The sequence below is a fragment of the Antechinus flavipes genome, chromosome 2 (assembly GCF_016432865.1).
Source record: "Antechinus flavipes isolate AdamAnt ecotype Samford, QLD, Australia chromosome 2, AdamAnt_v2, whole genome shotgun sequence".
NCBI lineage: Eukaryota > Metazoa > Chordata > Mammalia > Dasyuromorphia > Dasyuridae > Antechinus > Antechinus flavipes.
Window position 1 is genome coordinate 158,688,466 of NC_067399.1, and position 21,548 is coordinate 158,710,013.

At 35.0% G+C, this 21,548-nt stretch overlaps 1 protein-coding gene across 2 annotated transcripts in view; it reads right to left on the reverse strand.

Annotated features, from left to right (window-relative positions):
* SLC24A3 (solute carrier family 24 member 3) overlaps positions 1 to 21,548 on the reverse strand; it is a 744,046-nt gene that overhangs the window by 105,564 nt on the left and 616,934 nt on the right. For both annotated transcript variants that reach the window (XM_051975857.1, XM_051975856.1), the window contains exon 7: positions 13,405 to 13,479. In XM_051975857.1, coding sequence (XP_051831817.1) covers positions 13,405 to 13,479 — 75 coding nt within the window. The remainder of the gene's footprint in view (positions 1 to 13,404; positions 13,480 to 21,548) is intronic.

Sequence of the window (21,548 nt, forward strand, 5' to 3'; positions counted from 1 at the left end):
AGACAGGAGGACTTCTGGGTTTATCATACCACATGGGATTGGCAACACTAACAAGACAGGTTATTATGTGAGGAGACATCCCATTTGCCAAAGTTCATCAACAAATAATGTCAAAAGTAACTACATGGTATCCAAGAGAAGGAAATGGCCAAATACCTTAATTTAGTTTTCTTGTCAAAAGGCTATCTTTCTGTGTGAATATATTATTCATCCAGCATCAATGAGACACATCCTTTAAGTTGTTTTCTTCATTAGTAAATACAATTGCACTGATAAATCCACAATCTTTAATTTAGTCCTCCATATGTGTAGATTATATGCCTAGTATAAAGGCATGATATAGGGATAAGGACTTTTCGATTATATGTATCCTTTTCTATTTGCATCTCCAGAAATTGGAGTAAATAATCTTTCCTCCCTTTGTTAGATATATTTCTTTCAAAAGAGAGTATCTAATAACTTCTCATCTTGCTTTAATGATAATTTTATCCTTCAAGATGTGGAGGATTCATCAAGGAAAAATGTGCTGATTCTGATTTTTACCAACAGGGACTAACTGGTTGCTAGAGTAGAAATGATAGGAACCTTAGAAAGATGTGACCACGCCTTTCCAGGTTTTTTGGAAAAGAAGGAGAAGAGGAGAGAAAACTAGGCACAGTCAGATTTACCCAAGTAGGCAGATTTTAAGGAGTAAATTTCAAGGGGTTTAGAGAATGAATACATAAGATCCTGTGGACTATAATTCTGCAGAGTTAAGTCCGGCCTGGAGGCATAGAAAATATTGAGAATCAAAATCAAAATAATTCCATTGGGGAAAAATGGAGTTGTCAGAAGGGAATGATATAGATATATGAAAAACTCACCAAAGATCTTAGATTTTTAAAAGAATACATATACAACAGAAGTTCTTAGTGTGTGTGTGTGTGTGTGTGTGTGTGTGTGTGTGTGTGTGTGTTGGAGGGGGATCCCTTTGGCAGTCTGGTGAAAATTTTGGAGTCTTTTTCAGAATAATATTTTTAGGTGCATAAAATAAAATACATAGGATTTCAAAGAAAACTGAAGATTTATGAAAATAATGATGTAGTTTTTTCCATCTAAGTTCAATACCCTCCCCCACCTAAATCTACAAAGGATCTATGGACTACTAGTTAAGCACCCCTGATAAAGGTGATGGAAACAAGGGCAAATTACAAAGGATGAGTACAAACATGTATCATGATCTTGTAAGAAGGATGTAAGCATTTTAAAAGTCAGAATCAGAGAATGAAAAGGAAAGGCAAGGACAACAACAATATTTTTATTGTTGATATTATTACCATTGTTCTTATAGTATTAGCTATTCTTGGGGAAAGAAAAAGACCAAAGAAGGGATAAGATTGCTTGAGTTGGATAACACAATAATAACTGAAAACAAAGGGAAGGAAGAGGTGCTTAATTCTTAATTTGCTCTTGTTTACTGAGGACTTTGGAAAGGATCTTACAAGACTGACTAATAAAAAGTTGATGCTCAAAAAAAGTAAGGGAATAGTAAGATAACATATACCTGTCATAGCTCTCTGTTTGGCAAGGGGATCAAGTGCTTGCTGGTTAAGGTGATTTTTGGGTACTTTTAGTCTCCTTGTAGTAATTGATTTATACTTGTTAGAGACAGTGTGCTATTATAGACAACAGGATAGATTAAGTTCTATTAAGTCCTATTATTAACTCATTTAGAAATAATTATATGACTATAGAGAGGTCATTTAATTTCTCTGTATTTCAGGCAATTCAATAAGACTATAACTTATAGATGAGTTGTAGATCTAAATCATTAGAGCAAGTTTCCAAACTGAGAGTTTTGCACACTGATAACCTTATAGATCCATATCAAAAAAAGTGTTAGTGTTTGTTTTTTAAAATTCACTTCCCATTTTGTGGCAATAACAGCTTATTTAAATTGGTCTAGTCGGAGTTGTTTTTAACTTAATGTCATTGAATTGAAAAGTTTTTGTACAAGCAAATTTAATGTAGACAAGATTAGAAGGGAAGCAATAAACTGGGAAAACATTTTTTACAGTCAAAGGTTCTGATAAAAGCCTCATTTCCAAAATATATAGAGAATTGACTCTAATTTATAAGAAGTCAAGCCATTCTCCACTTGATAACTGGTCAAAGGATATGCACAGATAATTCTCAGAGAAATTGAAACTATTTCTAGCCATATGAAAAGATGCTCCAAGTCATTATTAATCAGAGAAATGCAAATTAAGACAACTCTGAGATACTACTACACACCTGTCAGATTGGCTAGAATGACAGGGAAAGATAATGCGGAATTTTGGAGGTGATGTGGGAAAACTGGGACACTGATGCATTGTTGGTGAAATTGTGAATACATCCAGCCATTCTGGAGAATGATTTGGAACTATGCTCAAAAAGTTATCAAACTGTGCATACCCTTTGATCTAGCAGTGTTACTACTGGGCTTATACCCCAAAGAGATACTAAAGAAAGGAAAGGGACCTGTATGTGTCAAAATGTATGTGGCAGCCCTGTTTGTAGTGGCCAGAAACTGGAAACTGAGTGGATGCCCATCAATTGGAGAATGGCTGAATAAATCGTGGTCTAGGAATATTATGGAATATTATTATTCTGTAAGAAATGACCAACAGGATGGTTTCAGAAAGGCCTGGAGAGACTTACATGAACTGATGCTGAGTGAAATGAGCAGGACCAGGAGATCATTATACACTTCAACAATAATACTATATGATGATCAATTCTGATGGATGTGGCCCTCTTCAACAATGAGATGAATCAAATCAGTTCCAATAGAGCAGTAATGAATTGAACCAACTACACCCAGCGAAAGAACTCTGGGAAATGACTATGAACCATTACATAGAATTCCAAATCCCTCTATTTTTGTCTGCCTGCATTTTGTATTTCTTTCACAGGCTCATTGTACACTATTTCAAAGTCTGATTCTTTTTGTACAGCAAAATAACTATATGGACAATATACATATATTGTATTTAACTTATACTCTAACATATTTAACATGTATTGATCAACCTGCCATCTGGGAGAAGGGGTGGGAGGAAGGAAGGAAAAAGTTGGAACAAAAGGTTTGGCAATTGTCAATGCTGAAAATTATCCATGCATATATCTTGTAAATAAAAAGCTATAATAAAAAAAAGCCAAAAAAAAAGAAAAAAAAAAGAAAATGTACATTTAGACAGACATGTCTGTCTCCTCTTCTGAGCTCTAGAACATTATCTCCAACTTCCTAAAGATCATTTCTACATCTCATATTTTTTCTATAAAGTCAAAATGCTCAAAATGAAATATTATCTTTCCTTCTAAATCTGTTTTCAATATGGAACTCCTTATTTTTGCCAGTGGTACCACTTTTTATATAGCTTCCCAGAGAAAAATCTTACTGCTGTTGTTGTCTCTTACATCTCATTTCTCACACATAAACAGTCATGAGGCAAGAATAGTCCTGATGACTCAAAAGGTATCTTTGTCTGAGTTAGCAGAGTTGGAATAGAAAGTCCCCATTCTAAATGAAGCCGGTCTTCACTAGAGATCTGTGTGATGGACAAAGAGAGAGAGAGAGATGGGTGGAAAATAGCTTGGAATCTGGCCCATCTTGTTGTTCCTCCCTTTCTAAACATCCAGAAGATTGGGAGAAAAGAAGTTATAATTCAGTGGAGTGAACCCTAAGTTAAGAGACAGGGAAACAGTACATATCTTCCTCATTGCTAATTGTTAAGTGATATTAGCTAAATGACTTTACCTCTCTCTATCTCAGAATTTTTGTGAAGATAAAGGAGTCACGATCAGAAATAAATGTATTCCTATCATTCATAGGGGATAAAATCTTAAATATTCCAACTCTCAATACCTCTTACAACTGTTCCTTCCTCTCTATTGTCATGTCCACCATCCTCTTGGACTTCTTCATTACTATCTAATTATTGCAAAAGCTCCCTAATAGGTTTTCTTGCCTGAGTTCTCTACCCTCTTTAATATGTCTTTTAAATCAATGATGGCAAACTCAAAAAGAAACAGATTTCTGTAGTGGGTATACTGACTTAGAAAACCACTGTTGTGTTGTACTTTTATTTTTTTTGTTAAATATCCACCAATTATGTATACAAAATTTGGTTTAGGCAGCATCCAGGAATTTTGCAGCTGCTTGAGGCCTGAGGGTCTCAAGTTTGATACCTGTCAATTTGAAATCGAATCTTCATTATACATGGCTCTCTCATGTCATTTTTCTGCTCCCAAACTTTCATTGGTTCTCTATCATCCATAAAGTTCACATTTCTTGTGAAGGCCTGGGAGGCCTTCCATCTACTGAAGTCATCATATTATTGGAACTTTATTAAATATTCCAAAATCATTCTCTTGACATATTGGATCTACTCTGTAATCATGGAATACATCTCATATTCTTCTGCTTCTGCTCATGTGGTTTCTTGTGTCCTAAATATCCTTCTTCCTCATCTTCACTGTTTTAATCCCCATCCATCTTTCTAAAGCACAGTTCAAATGCTATCTCCCTGAAGCTTTCCTTGATTCTTACAATGAGATTGTTGCAATAGATGACCTCTCAGGTCCCTTCTGACTGTATATTCTATGTCTTTATGTCATCTACACTTGTCCCTAGAATGTACTGCAAAGAGAAAAAGGTATGGATCTATTTTGGCCATCTACAAAGGTGATATCCTTTATCCTTTTCCAACATTCCTATATGTGGTCCTTTACCCTTCAGGGAACTCTGCTAAGGGGTTAGAAAAATGGAGTAGCCTGGGAATGAGCAATCTATTTTACTCTTGGCCTTTGGGAAATATTTATTGAACAACTGCTATAGGCCACATACTAAGGATACAAAAAAGAACAGCTCCTACTATCAAGGAAGGTATTCTATAGTGAAGAAAAAACATGTACACACATATTAATTTCATATATATCTACATTTTGTATATAACATGCATATGAAATAAATATGAGATAATTTTTGAGGGGAGGCTAAGGAGATCAGGAAAGGTATCCTGAACCAGGTGTAGTTTAAGCTGAGTTAAGAAAATTAGAATTCTGAGAGGTAGAATTTGGAATGTCCCTTATAAGAAAAAGCAGAGTTTATGAAAGGGAATAATTATAAGATTATGTAATAAGTATAACAACACTGGAAAGGCAGGTTGGAGAAAAGTTATAAAGGTCATGGGAATTTTTGGAGCAGGGATAAGCCAAAGTCAGACAATTTTAGAAATAACCCTTGGCAGCAGTATGGAGGATGGAGTGGCAGTCACAATCTTTTAGTCTAGATGTCATTTCTTCCAAACATGGCAGATATGCATAACTCAAAAATTCTTAGGAAGTGTCCTCTCCAGGAATACCACTTTAGGTAGAGTGATACTTTCTGGATGGATAAAGGAAAAAAAAAACCGAAATCTAGGAAGCTAGGTTAAGAAAGCTAGGTGGCACAGTGGATAGAGCACCAGCCTTGAAGTCAGGAGGACCCTAATTCAATTCTAGTCTCAGACACAACACTTCATAGCTATATGACCCTGGCAAGTTACTTAACTCCAATTACCAGAGGAGGAGGAGGAGAAAGAGGAAGAAGAGGAGGAGGAGAAGATAAAGCATTTTCTATATATAGTCAGAAGGTAAAAAAATTACCTTGGTAATAGGGTACCACTTTAAATAGAAAACTATTTAAAAATAGACATGTCACTTCTTATGCATTTTGTTCTCTTGTGGTGATATTTTATATAAATATGGAGGAAAAGGATGTCACATTTTAAAATCTGAGTCTTTATAGTGTGCTTTAAAGTCATAGGTTCTGCCAAAATTTAAAGCTATCAAAAATGATGGGGGAAAAAATGAATGTCATTCTGATTCTTTAAGAGATAGAAACTTTGAAAATACTATTTATCAAATGGAAAGAATTTCGAATGGACATCCCCCCCAGTGCATCCTCACATAGGTAGCATGGAACTATTTGTAAATTCTGTTATTTGTCAGTCATTTCTGTTGGCCTTTATCTAGCCAAATTAACAAGAATGAATTTAACAAGAGGGAACAGAGATGAATTAACTCCAGCCTTCCTGATTACATTTGAGGAGAGGATTCCAAAGGCATGAAGTAGAAAGCATGGCAGTTGACCAGACAGTTATGCATGGATAACTTCTACCCTGAAGTTAAATTTAAATAAGGATTCCTGCTTCATGAATCAGTTTGAGGATTGTAGGATTCTTTTGTCAAAGCAAACTAGGAAAAAACAAAGATTATATAAGAGGCAAAAGTTGAGATAGTGGTGATCTTCCTATAATAAATGCAATAGTGATGGTGATGAAAAACACCAAGGTACTAAGATAATTTTATAATCAGAGTTAAGTTAAATGGTTATCTAAAGGACTCTATTTGCTGAACTACCCAAAAAAAGAGTTCCAAAAAATATTCATTATAAATAGATATTTTGTAACAATATTTTTTACTTTTCTCATTCAAAAAATAAAAGACTACCCAATACCCCTGCTGTCTTATTTACTTATCTTTTTCGTTGTTTGTTAAAACAGGAATTATTCCTAGCATAAATGACTATGATAAGCTCTTCATATTTATGTAGCTGATTTATGAGAGATCTGCAAAGTGAAAAAGCTTGAATGAATAAAACAGGCTAAGGGATGCCTAGCCTACAGTGGGATACATATCCCCAACTTATGGTGGTGAAAGGGACAGGATTGGAACATGGTGCCAGATTGTAAAATGGCAAACCTTAAACTATAAAGGACCTCTAGGGATTCTTTTCTCTCTCAGAAAGAGTAATAAAATAAGGAATGGAAGGGATGAAAGGCAACAGTATGATGAAACAACTGGGAGGGACAGAGAGGGGAGAGCTATTTTTTATTGAAAGGTAGTTTAGAAGATTGTAACAAGGGTTAAAACCAGAATCAGAGAATTTCAGTTTAAAATCCTGGCTCTGCCATTTACTACCCGAACTTAGCAAAAGTTGCCTGATCCCTTTAGGCCTCAATTCATGGAGTAATAATAGCTAACTTTTACAGAGTACTTTAATGTTTGCAAGGTATATATAAATGAAACGTGTGTGTGTGTGTGTGTGTGTGTGTGTGTGTGTGTGTGTGTATAAAACATAATGGAAATTATATTTGTATATGCAACTATATACTATATGTAATATATAATTATATGTGTATATTATGTTATAATAAATATTATACACAACAGATAATCATTACACCTATTATATGTGTATATAATATTACATGACTAATATATATTAGATATTATACTATATGACTATATAATTATTACACATATATTATCTCATTTTATACTCATAGAAACTCTTTGAGGGAAGTAGCATTATTAATCCTATTTTTCCTATTTACAGATGAGTAAATTGGGACTGAGAAAAATTGTCTTGCTCAGGGTTATTTTATTGCTATTAAGTGTTTGAGGCAGAAGTCACACAAAGATCTTCTCAATTTCAATTTTAGTGCTCTATTCAAAATGCCACCTGGATGCCTCTAGAAGAGGGATTTTAAACTTTTTTTGTGTCATGGATTCTTTTGGAAGTTCAGTGATGGCTATGGACCCATTCTCAGAATCATTTTTTTAAATACATGAAATAAATGACATAGAATTATATAAAAACTAATTACATTGAAATAAAATTGTCAAAATATTAACTTTCAAAAGTTTGCCAAACAAGGTTAAACCACAATCAAAAAGAATTCCTATGTCTGATTATGAAGTCCCTTTCAGCTTAAGTTCTCTATCTAAATTCATATGAGATAGCTATGAGATCCCTTTCAGCTTGTACTTAAGTAAGCCTGGAAATACTACTTTGACAAAGGTCAAACTGAAATGCATCAAAGACCAAGGGAGTGATTTGGTGGGGTGGAAAGCAAGCAATAATAAAAGGTAAATTTAGTTGGGGCCATGCAGAATCATTTAAGGGAATAGTAATATTTATTTAATGTTTGCATGTAACAGGCACCATACTAAGTGTAGGGATACAAAGAAAGGGGACAGATAGTCAATGCCTCAAAGAACTTAGTCTAACAAAAAAAGACAACGCACAAAAGGAAGGTGGAAATCAAGTATGAGAGGTAAAACATTGGAGGTATAGAGAGCTCTAAGCATCATGAGTAAATCTAAAGGAATGCAGCTGTGAAAAAGAAAGAGATGGCTGATCTGGACACTTAACTGCAAGTTCCTGGGAATCTCCAATCAGAGGGAGAGAGAGGCCCCATAGGCAGAAAGTACTGATGAGATGTGAGTTCCAGGCCTGAACTGTTGTCATTCCATTTTTTATAACTCACTTCAGTAAAGATATTCTCAATGTAAAATAAACATGTGAGAATATTCACCAGGTATTATTTTCTAAGGAGATATTTTTCATTAGACTGTGAGTTCCTTAAGAACAGGGCATGACTTTTGCTTTTCTTTGTATCCCCAGTGTTTAGCACAAGATCTGGCGCATAATAGGCTCTTAATAAATGCCTTAATAAAGGCAGCACCCTCTTTGCTCCCCGTCCCATTTTTGAAGTGTGCTAGACATCAAAGCCTATTTCCTTCTCCCCTGTTTTCCCCTTCTCTTTCCTTTCCCACCCATTCTTTTACAATAGACAGATTGCTTAAGTATACGAGTAGTTGTGTTGTGTGTGGTGTTTTTTTTTTTTTTTTAAAGGAAAACAAAAGCAAAACACCAAAAATACAAGTAAAAGGAACAAGACTATTATGTGTTTGTTTTTTTACTCTCTGAATCACCTATGTCCTTTTTAGCAGCTTTGGTAACTTATATAATATATATAATAACTATATAATAAATATACTAACTAATAACCTTTGAGTATCCTTTTAAAAAAATGCTTACTGATTAGTCAGAAACCATCTACAACAATGGGAAGGAGGGTAGCTACCATATTTCTTCCTATCTATTTCCTAGAATCCCTTTCATTTCTATTCCTGAACTGCTCAGGAATAGCTCAACAATCCTTTCACAAACCAATTAAAAAACAGAAAAGATATTTATAGAGTTTCAGAACATAGTTCTAGGGTCTTGCACATAGTAGGCATTTGATAAATATTTGCTGAACTGTGTAGATTTCCATTGCTCATAAGTGCCAGTCACAGATTCTGTTTGTGGGCTCACATGGTACAGATCCAGTGTGGTAGTTAGCAGCTATTTATATTTGACAGCCAAGCCTATTCTCAGATGAGGTTATCTGGAGCTGGCCCACTGATTCCAACTGAGACTGCCTGATAAGCATATTTACTGTGGGCAATTTCCTGCATCTTAGCGTTCATAATGTCCCTTTATCTAGCAGTAAGAGCAAAAGGGGAAAAAAGGAGAATTTTTTTTCCAGCTGTTAGACTGACTATGCAATGAAGGATTTGAGTTTATGTAAATTATGATTATGCAAATTATAGTCACATTTCAGTAAATTAGGCTGTACAGAGACATACTGGCGGTACAATATGCAAAAAAAAAAAAAAAAACAAACAAAAAAAACCCAGTTGAGTTTAATGGTAGTGGTGGTAGTGGGTCAATCTGTAATACAGAGGGGATAAAGCTTCCATTTGGGGTGGGAGAGAGATCAATTCACCAAATGCAGAGGAGAGTCCTTTTGGCAGGGAATTGGGTAAGGCTTGTGGTGGGGGTGTTCATATTTCATAGTCTATGAATATAGAGGATCAGGTTAGCTAAAGATAATGCCCGAAGGGTAAGAGCTAGGAAGAAAGGATTTGCCTGGGCAATAATCTAACTGTACCTTAATTGAGAACTAAAGAAGCAAATTTTAGAAGTCTGTTCAGAAAAAAAAATACTGCAGAGCTTTGCATAAAATCCCCCTTTAAAGCACCTTAGAAGGAGGTCTATTTTAGGGAAAAGTAGGTTGGAGGGAAGCAGGCCAAAAAGGAATTCCTGTGGTTTTTACCTCAAGGAGTCCTTGGGCATCAGAAAAACCAGAGAAGGTAAAGAAATTGGGAGAGGCAAAAATCCAGTAAATATAAAATACCAGCCTAGAGTAAAGGTAGATCAATCATGTGACAGTGGTTAATTTGAGGATGGGCAAAGAAGCTCAGACAGGAAGGATCTATAGAGTATATCTACAGAGTAATATAGTCCCAGTGGTTAGATCCAATTTAGAAGTAGAAGAGAAAAGTAAGGGCTTATTATTCCAACATATTAATCTATTTTAAAATCAATTAAAAATAACTTTTAAAGCATTTTGTTTTGACTCCACCAAGCACTTCTCAATAACTCCTTTGTCTAGTATCTTCCCTTAAAAAAATAAGCAACAATAAAAACCTAAATAAAAATATCTGATATAGCAATTGCTACTGACAGAAGATAGGATCATACAACATTTCATGTTTATAGCTTATCACTTCTTAATAGAAAAGGAGGCATTGTGTTTGAAATGATCAAACATCTGGAACCATTGGTCACTGTAGTTGATTTGAATTCTGTTAGATTTTTATGTTTTCTTCATTTATATTGTATATTGTTTTCCTGTTGACTCTCTATATCTGTATGTGTGTGTGTGTGTGTGTATATGAATATACATATACATACACAATTATACATATACATGCATATATAAAATTATTTTTATTTTTATTTTGCCCCACTTTACCATAAGTTTTCAGATATAATGGTATATACATACATACATACATATACATATCTTTTTCATATCTATCTTAACTATTTATATAGCCTCATATACACTTATTACATATACTTTCTATTAATAAACTGCAAAATACCCCAGTTGTAACAAAAGTTTAAAAAAAATCTAAGCACAAATTGATCTCCTAATCATTAAATTAACTGTTACTAAAACTGTTGCTCTTAATCTTTCTCTCATCTTTAGGCTTCTGGGATTGTCTGTTTCAATTTGTATTCACATTTTGGATTACTGGTACCTTCATATCTCTTTCCTATTTACAATACAAATTAAATTTCTAATTTTTCTTTGTCTAAGCTATTTCTCTAGTAAACTCTAATTAGAAATCTCTGCATTTTTCTTCTTCTTTTCCTTTATTTTGTGAATAATCCGAGAAGCCTTTTAAAAGTGATTCACTTAACGTAAATGTACTCTAGCTATTCCTAAATTATGCTCTTAGAGTTTCTCCTTTAAGAGTGAAAGAATCTTTCATTTTATCATAAGACTTCTTAAAAGGGACAGAACCAAGCTGAAAATACTCAAAGTGATTGCTCCTAATTCCTTAGAATAATAGTCTCTCCTACTCTTAAAAATATCTAATCATATTGAGAATTGCTTTGTAAACACACAGTCTAGTCTGAAAGGTCTAAAAATGGTCACAGGTTAGTGGCTATGGAACATTTGCTTTAAGTATATCTGAGAAAAATCTAGAATCTGCTCCCTCCCTACTTCATAAATTGTAACTAGCAATTGCATTCCTTTTACCTTGAAGCTGCTTAGATAAAACAGACAAGAAAACAAATTATTTCACTTGCATTCCAGAAGGTGTCCATGCTGAGAATAGGAAAAAACCAAATTCAGTCAAATTTGTCATTGAAAGACAGTGAGGGAGAATAAGACTAGATGTTCCCAGGAAAAACTTGACCTGCTAGACTTCTTCCTTCCACTTGTTTGCATTTACAAACTGCAGGCATTTTCTCCTTTTAAAATTCAACAGAAAAAGTATTTGTATTTGGCTGTAAAAATCCTCTGCCCATATATATTTTAAAATGTAATTTCCAAAATCATACTAAAATACCCTAAAGACAGAAAACCATAATCCATAGTAATCAGAGTGAATTTACAACACAGGAGAAAGCTTTTCTGAAATGGTATTTAAGAACTCTAAGAGTAAAATAAACAGAAGAGTCTTCCAGGATTGTTTTCCCTTTTTAAAGAAATGGGAAAACATGCCTCCTCCTCCCATGCCCATTATATCAAGGCCATTTTTCCTTATCACTCAAGGAATTGTAAGAGATTAAGCCTCCAAGTTAAAACTTAGTGAAACGTGTTTTACCAGTGTCCTTAGATTAACTCACTTAAGAGCCCAACATACTACTAGTTCAGCATTATCACAGTGCTTTTTTTTTTTTTTTTTCCTCATAAGGTAATGAGTTTTAAACACATTGAAGTGTTTAAGGAGAGACTGGTTGGTTGCATACATCTCATGAATATTATAGAAGACATTTTTTGCATTAGGGCAAAAGACTGGACTGCTAACTCCTCCTACAAGATAAATCAGTCTTTCAGCTGTTTCTGAAAGTCATTCTTCCTCACTTCCACTTCTTGGAATCCTTAAGTTTTTTTTTTTTTTTTTTTCCTGGGGCATTTGGGGTTAAGTGACTTGCCCAGGCTCACACAGCTAGAACATGTTAACTGTCTGAGGCCAGATTTTCATTCAAGTCCTCCTGACTTCAGGGCTGATGCTTTACCTACTGCACCAACTAGTTGCCCCCATTTATTTCTTTCAAAGCATAGCTCTGGGTACTCTCTTTCAAGAAGCCTTTTTTGATTTCCCCAGCTATTAGTTCTTGCTACCTGTTAATATTATTTGGTATTAGTATGTATATACATTGTATTTATTGGTAACATGTTGTATCTTCCCCTGCTCCCACTTTCTTCTCCTCAGTAGAATGTAAATTCCTTGAAGACAAGTGACTGTTTTACTTTTATCTTGAATACTCAGTGCGCAACATGGTACCCTGCATGTAGTGGGAGCTTAAAAAATATTTATTGAGTCAAATTGAATAAAATTAAACTGGACCAGTTGGCTGCTAAAGTTTCTTCTAGCTCCAGAGTTTCTAGCCAGTGTTCTTAAACTTTCCCTATAATCCTGGTCTCTGGCAGATTGGCTACATAATTTCTAAACACTGAGATAATTCCAGAACTGACTGAAGAGAATTGGATTTAGCTGTATTTTTAAATGTCACTCTTCTGGAAAATGGTCACGACATCTAAAGATTCATGGTAAAATGGGACAAAATAACAATAAAGATAATAGCTATCATTTATTTTGTTTTTAAGTTAGCAAAGTGCTTTACACTTGTTATCATATTTGATCCTCATAATAATCTGGAGAAGTAGGTGCTATTATCTCCATTTTATAAATGAGGGAACCGAGATGGTAGTGATGTTCAGTTATTTCAGTCATTTCTGAATCTTTGTAACCCCATTTGGGGGTTTCTTGGTAAAACATACTGGAGTGATTTGCCATTTCTTTCTCCAAGGAAACTGACTTTGACAGAGGTGAAGTGCCTTACTCAAGTCACACATCTAGTATGTGTCTGAGTCAGAGTTTGAATTCAAATCTCCCTCATTATAAACCCAGCACTCAGTCCACTGGGTATCCTAGCTGGCCCCAAGTAGTTACTAATGATAAAATTCCAACACTTACCACAATGAGGGCAATGACAGACAGTGTATAGTAAGTTGAATCTCTCAGGAGACACCAAGAAGACAGAGCCACAACCTTTGAGAGAGAGAGAGAGAGGGAGGGAGGAAAAAGTTATATGAGACTAACAGATGAGACACAATCTTTGAATTTAAATATAATTAAAAACATGTGGAACATTTTCACCAGACCTAATCAATCCATAACTCTCTTACATTTTGAATGGATAGGGGAGGGGTAATGAAAAGGGAGAGAATATGGAACTGAAAATAAAACTTGAATTAAAACAAACTCTCTGCAATCTGAAAGAAAATCTATTAGATATTAAAAAAAATTTAGCTGGAGATACATGAGTGATAAACACAATCAGTAAACTACACAAGATTAGAGAGCTAAATACTAAATTCAATGGTACAGACTATACTTGGTCTAAGACTTCAGGAAAGGACCTAGCATGGTCAGAGAAGGTTTATAGAAAAAAGAAGAGAACTGAGAAGACCTGTGATTTCTTTGATATAAGTTCTTCCTTTAATAGGGATTATTTGTGTTTGACTTGTGGCAGAGCAATCTGAGCTCACAACAGTCTGATCAGCCAGTGAATTACACACATTGCAACTCAACTTTAACATAGTGATATCATTTTAATCCTCTTCGAGAATGAAGGACAACAACCAACCATGGGCACTCCCTTTATTGTGCAGATAGCAACTTATCCTAGCCTGAGTAAGCAGTCCTTATGAATTCTTTTAAAAAATAAAGAAGAGAACATCCTCTGGAGATTCTGTTTGTTTTTGAGTGATAGATCTCTCAGAACTTAGCCACTGGATGACAGGTATGGACATGTTCTCAAAAATCTTTGTAGCTTGATACTATTGGTTTGGAGTCAGAATAATTCTGTTTGAAGTCTGCATAACATTGTCTAAGTCAATCTGGTCCTCCCAAATGCCCTTTAAGCTATGTGCCCATGACATATAGAGCTTATACTCTGTAGACACAGCAAACACCATTATTTCTATGCCATGATGAAACACAGGAAAAAGACTCTAGTGGCTGGGGACTAGATATATAATCCATATATGTCAACCCTATAAATATTCATTGGGAAGGGGAAGCTTTTAATTTGATTTCTATTTGGCAGAGCAGGCCATTTTGTGAAAGTTTCTGGCAGAGCTGGGTAATTTGAATTGTTTAATTGAAAGAACACTGATTGGATTGAGATTCAGGAGACAGGTGTTTTGGGTCTGACTTTGTCATTAATTAATTGTGTGAGCTTGGTCACTTTATCTCACTGGGTGTCAGTCAATAAGTATTTCTGAAGTGTTTACTATGGGTCAGACACTGTGTCAAGCACTAGGGTTTCAAAGAAAGATAAAGTTTTAAAATGAGAGTGTTGGTTAAAATCAATAAGGGTACTTCCAATTCTGTGACTTCTACATACATTTTCTCTGCTGGCTACCTTCACTGAGCAGGAAGAGGATATTCCCATAATGCTACTGCTTTTATGTAATTTCTAGGGGAAACTACCATCACTCCCTTGTTAGAGTTCTTTTCAAATTGTAGGTTAACCCACAGGGTATTGGACAAATGAACAATTGCTTTTAGGAGTATTCTGATCCTGGTATCTGAGTGTACCTGGAAATAAGTGAAAAGGGAATGGCAAATGTCAACTTCTTACAGGCTACAGCAGAATTTTGTAGTCAACTAACAGGCATTTTATTTATCAAATGCTATGTCCAAGCATGGTATTAGGTAACAAGGACAACAGTTCAAAGAAGATATCAATCCCTTTTCTCAAGGTGCTCACATTTTCTAACAAAAGTATTGGATCTAGCACCAGGATGCAAGGATTTCTATCCTGTTTTTGATCTTACTATTTGACTAGGAACAAGTCACTTATTCTCTCTGAGCCACACTATTCTGATTTTTAAAATGGTGTATTAAATTTGTGTACTAAAATATGTAAAATGATAATTGTGACCATAGTGTTTTGTAAATCTTAAAAGTCTATGGAAATGCAAATGAGGTTGTTGTTTATAACAGGCATTTCAGATCCAGATTCCTTATTGTGAACTAAATCAGCGGTGAACTATATAGACTTGAGAAAGGGAATAATGAACCAGAAAGCCTTTTTTCTTCATCATCCCCGCCTCAATTCTTCCACCTATCCTGGGTTGTAATGCACACTGTGGTGCAAAAACTGGGTCAATGTTCCTGATTACTCTGATAGTTCATGAGACCAGAGCCAGCGCAGGCTTTTTGAATTCTAATAATGTGAAAGACACAGCTGAAATAGAAACATAAATGAATAATTAGGTTAATGCCTTTCCATTAATGGATACTTCCATTTGCTATGTAGATAAGAGAGGTATTTTCTGTCGCTAATTTTACCTGACTTCTTTTCTTATTCATGATCATATATCACTGGTAAAAGGATTTGAGAAAGAAGTAGGATATAACAGAAAATGGGCTGGATGACAGGGTTTCTAATAATGCTTCTAATACTTACCATGGATAAATAATTTACATCCATGAGCCTTAGTTTCCCCACATGTAAAAGGAGGCTAATAATAGTGAAGTTCCTACCTCATCAGGTCAATTGAGTGAGATAATGTGGTTCCTTGCAAACTTTCAAGGATTATACAGGGTATCCCAGATGTCTTAACACATTTATGCTAAGACATTCAGAACACCCTTTGTAAATGTCAGTGGTTATTATTTTCAAGAAGGATGAAATCACAGAGTAATGCCTGGGTCAAGTACAAAACACCCTTTAGAATAAAATATTTTTTCTTTTTTATTTTAAGCTCTTTGAGGATAAGGTCCTTATCTCTCAGTCATTGTACTGGAGTATAAAATATGTAGCAGTTCAGAGACATTCAGTAAATAGCTATCTAGTATATTAGAGCTGTCATAGAAAGATAGTGATCTATTATGGGGAAGGGTTTAAGGACACTGGACAAAAAATCCCAGATCCTTAAAATACTGAGGCTTTTTAATTGAATAGTGCATACTTAAATCAGTTTTAAAAATCATACCCAAACTAGAGTGTGGTGGGAAAAATACTGAATTTGAAGTCAGGGGATTTAGGTATAAATATAGACATTGTCATTCACTCTCAGTGTGACCTCTAATAAGTTCCCTAATTTCTCTAGGTCTCATGTGAAAAAAATGAAGGGGTCAATTATCTCATGTATGAAGTAAAAGAGTTAGATTAGATAACCTCTTATGATTATATACACAAAGGTGAAAAAACATTTTTGGCTCATTAGGACAAAAGTAGAATCCTATGGACACATATTTTGCAGGGGAAATCAGCCCAAGAAGAATGAAAAGTGCTTGGAAATGAAATTCAGCAGCCAGGAAGACAAAGTGAATGAGAAAGATACTGACTTGTTCTATTTGGCCCCCAAAGGCAAAAGTGGGAGCAATGGGTGGATCTTGCAAAGAGACAAAGTTAAAGTTGCTGTTAGGAAAAGAGCAAAAGAAAAGTTACTCATAAGTAGAAAGTTTCTACCTTGGGAAAGTAGTGAGTTGGTCTCCATTCATTGGAAAGGTCTTTAAACAATGGCTGGATGGAAACTTGTTGCATACATTTTAGAAAGAATTCTTGTTCAGATAAAGACTGAACTAAATGTTCTTTTATATCCTCTGATTCTGAGGTATTCTATGCTTCTGGGACTTGTTGGTATCTAACATTCCTTCCAGATCCAAATCTATGATCCTATGATTTTTTTTAAAGGATCAGTTTTCCCCTTTTCCTATTTATTTTATTTTTGATATCTTAAATCTTTAAAAATATCAATAAAAATACAGCACAAATTTCCTCTTTGTAATTATTGGTCTTGAAAAATTTGTAGGGAAGAACCAAGTATGAGAATGATGCTGTTTACATGTTGGAAAGGAATAACTCCACTGGAAAAAATCACAGAAAGAATCATATGTGAAATGTCAATATTTTCTTTGACTATTTTTCCTAAATATATGGGAAGTGATAGACATCATTCTACAACACCATGAAACTTCCCTTTAACAAGTACCTTTAAAAAATTCTCTATTTCTTTTACGAATGCCTTAGACATTAATAATAAACTATTAATAAGTGCTGGTTTAATTTAAATGAACAGAAGGACTTCAATAAAAGTTATACATAGTTATTGAGAGGTAAGATTGTCAAATGGGACAACTTTGAAAAAGAAAGAGGGACTTGAGACAGATAGGTTAAGTAAAAACTGGCAATTGAGGATCTATTATAGAGATACATTTCAAGCAAGGCAACATTAATTAGCTGTCAGTTCCTAGCACTTAGGAACATCTAAGAAACAACATGGCATAATGGACAGACAGCCTTGTAACCAGGAAGACCCAAGTTCATATTCTGTCTCTGCCAAATGATAACGATGCAATTGTAGGCTAATTACTAAATCTAAGTGCCTGAGGCTCTAAGATTGCTAATTGGTAGGAGAAATTTCTTATTTCTCTCCCATTTCCACTGTACTACTATTTTCTCCTTTTCCCCTTCTTGATCTCTTGTTGAATTGATTCATCCATAAATTTATGCTATATAACCTCAATTGGATCCTTACTGGTGCTACACAGCTCTTGTCAACTCACTATTCCATTCTCCATAGAGGCACTTCTAAAACTTTTTATCTGTTTTCAAACCTCCTATGGGTTCCCCTAATTAAACCCATTCAGCTGAGATCCTTGCCTCATATTTTGTAGAAAAAAATTGAGGACATTCGCTAAAAGCTCCTCTCTTCTTCCTCATCTTTTATCATTCAGATGCCTTCTGTAACAATTTCCTATTTCATCCCATGTCACATGAGGAAATGATCTTACTCCTTACCAAGACCAACCTTTCTTTACCTGTTCAACTTATCCCATTTCCTCCACCAAAGAAGATATCTCCTCTGTCATTTCCATTCTATCATTTATTTTCTCTTGGCCTGGTCTAATGGCTCCTTCCCTACTGCCTACAAACACATCCATGTCTCCCCCATCCTGAAAAAACTTTCACTTGATCCTTTCATCCCCATTAATTATTGTCTTATATTTCTTCTGTCCTTTATAGTTAAATTCCTTGAAGAGACTATAATCATTTATAATCAGTGTATTCATTTTCTCTCCTCCCACTCTCTTTTTTCACCCCTTATAATCTGGCTTTCAACTTCATCATTCCACTGAAACTGCTCTCTCCAAAAGTTATCATCTCTTAGTTGTCAAATTCAATGGCCTTTTCTCAATTCTCATTCTTTTTGACCTCTTTGTGGTCTTTGGTACTGTTGATCACTCTCTCTTTCTAAATACTCTCTTCTTTCTAGGTTTTCAGGACATCAGTCTTTCCTGGCACTCCTCTTCCTATCTATCTGATATTTTCCTCAGTCTCCTTTGCTGGATCCTCATTCAGCTCATACCTTCTAACCATAGTTGACCTTCAGTGGTCTGTCCTAGACCCCCATGTCAGTTACATGGATTTAATTACCATCTCCATGTTGACAATTCTCAAATCTACCTATTCTGCCCAATTTCTCTGCTGGCCTTCAGTTAAAGATAATTGTCTTTCAATAGCTCAAACTGGATTTCCAGTAGGCCTCTTAAACTCAACATGTCCAAAAGAGATTCATTATCTTTCCTCCTAATCCTTCCCCTCTACTACTTTCTGATTGCTACAGTGGGCAAGATTAGCTACCTAGTCCCTCAGGTTTACAGTTTATGAGTTATCTTTTAGTCCTCTCTACCTCTTAACCACAATATCAAATGTATCGACAAGTTTTGTTGATTTCACTTTTCAAAAATTCTTGAATTCTTGAATATCCCCTTCTCTCTTATGAAACTGTCACCACTCTAGTGCAGTCTCTCATCACTTTGCTCCTAAACTATTGCAATAGTTCATTTGTGGGTCTGTCTGCCTCAAGTCTCTTTACTTCATTTAGCCATCAAATGATTTTCCTAAAGCACAGGGCTGATCATGTCACTCCCTCCTCAATAAACTCCAATGGCTTCTTATTGTCTCCCAGACCAAATATAAATGCTCTGTATGACATTCAAAGTCCATCATAACTTAGACCCATCATACTTTTTTCAGACTTTTTACAAATTACTATCCAACATGCACTCTTTTATCCAATGTCATTAGTTTCCTGGCTGTTCCCCAAACAAGATACTTCATCTCTTGCTCTGACTGTCCCCCATATCTATAATGCTCTCCTTCCTCAACAACACCTATTGACTTCCTTCTATTTTTAAAGTCCCAGCTAAAATCCCATCTTTAAGGGAAACCTTTCCTACCTCCTCTCAACTATAGTGCCTTTCCTCTGTTGATTGTTTTGTATATATTGGTTTACATATTGTCTCCCCATAGATTTCATACTTCTTGAGGATGGAGACTTTCTTTTACCTCTTGTTTACCATTCTTAGCACAGTGCCTGGAATAGTGCTTAATACATGTTTATTGATTGAGAATTTTTTTTTTCGTGGGAGGAGACTAGAGCTATATCAAATCACAAGTCCAACTCTACATTCTTCCACTCTCTCTACTAAATATGTGCTGTTTCAGGTATTCAAGATAAGAAATTAAATAGTCTTTCCTCTTAAGGAGTATACTTTTTATCAGGGAAAACAAAATAAATATAACTACAAAATATGTGCTAAGTTATTGGGGAGATTTTAATAGCTGGACAGATCAGGAAAAACATGAAGTATCCGTTAGCTTTTGAGTTGAGCTTTAAAAGGTGGGGCAGTGAGGTAGTGCAGTGGATAGAGTGCCAGCCCTGAAGTCAGGACGACCTGAGTTCAAATGTGACCTCAGACACTTAATACTTCCTAGCTGTGGGCAAGTCATTTAACCCAATTGCCTCAGCAAAAAAAAAAAAAAATGTCTAAGAGTCAGCAGTGAAAAGAGAGTTTATTCCAGATATGGCCTAGTTTTCATTAGTTATTATTTCTGATGGTGCACATTAAAAAAAGTCACATTTTTATTCAATATGTTAGTTATGTTATGTTACCTTTGACTTCTAACAATTCTAGGAATCAGCAACAGTCCAAGTGTTATCTTGGATCTTTCTCTTTTATTTCTAGAATTCATTTCATACATTTTATTTTAATTGTGATTGTCATCCATCTGCTCAGTTCAGTTTGTTTTCATTTTAAATTTGGAATCTTGGATTTGAAGTCAAGAATACCTGAATTCAAATTCAGTCCCATACACTTACTGGCTATGTAACTCTAGGCAAGTCTTTTAAGTTCTGTCTGCTTCAGTTTCCTCATTTGTAAAAAGTGGCAAAAATATAGTATCTACCTTTTAGGATTGTTGTGAAGATCAAATGAGATCCCATTTGTAAGAATACTTTGAAAATGTAAAGTGCTATGTAAATGCTGGCTATTATTATTACTATAATAGTTACTCATTTTCCAAGAGATTTTTTGAATAAATCCTCCTGTTTCAAGAGGAGAAAAAATAATCATGCTTCCAAAACGAAACCATTTTTCCTTTTGCACAGTGTTTAATGAATAATCCCCATAATTCTGGCCTTTTCCAAGAGGCTGAAATAAATTTGTCAGGGAATTATGGGGAAGTTCACGTTTATTTTATTTGTACCATCTTGGCATTTCCTTCGTATTTTAATGGACACAAATACTTTCCATTCTAGAGTGTTTTTACTTTTGGCTACTGTAGCAGACAGTACACTGTAACAGTTACATGGAAGAAAACATAAAACTACCAACATCTCAAAGAAATGTTGACATCTCACATAAATTTCTTGGGAAAGGGATTCAAAGAATCATAACACAAAGTCTGTTCCCTTCCCCAAACATAGAGGCTGATCTAGCCAAACTGGTGTAACTAACACTTTCCCAAACTGTAGGTCTTCTAGCAAAGGCTAGATGACTCATTGTTAAAGATTTTTTGCAGAGGAAATTCTGTTTCAGATATAGGTCAGCATTCCATGGCCTTGGAGGTGCTTTGCAGCAGTGAGATATCTTTATTCTGGGCATTCTGACCTTTCTTTCTCTGGGGCTGTCTCCCTCTAAGGATCCTCCAAATCTTTTCCTGGTGTTGCCACCTGCCCCGAAGTCCAGTTTCTAAGTGTTCTTTCCCTCCCCAAATTATCTTTTATTTATTTATCTATGTATGTGTTGTATCCCTC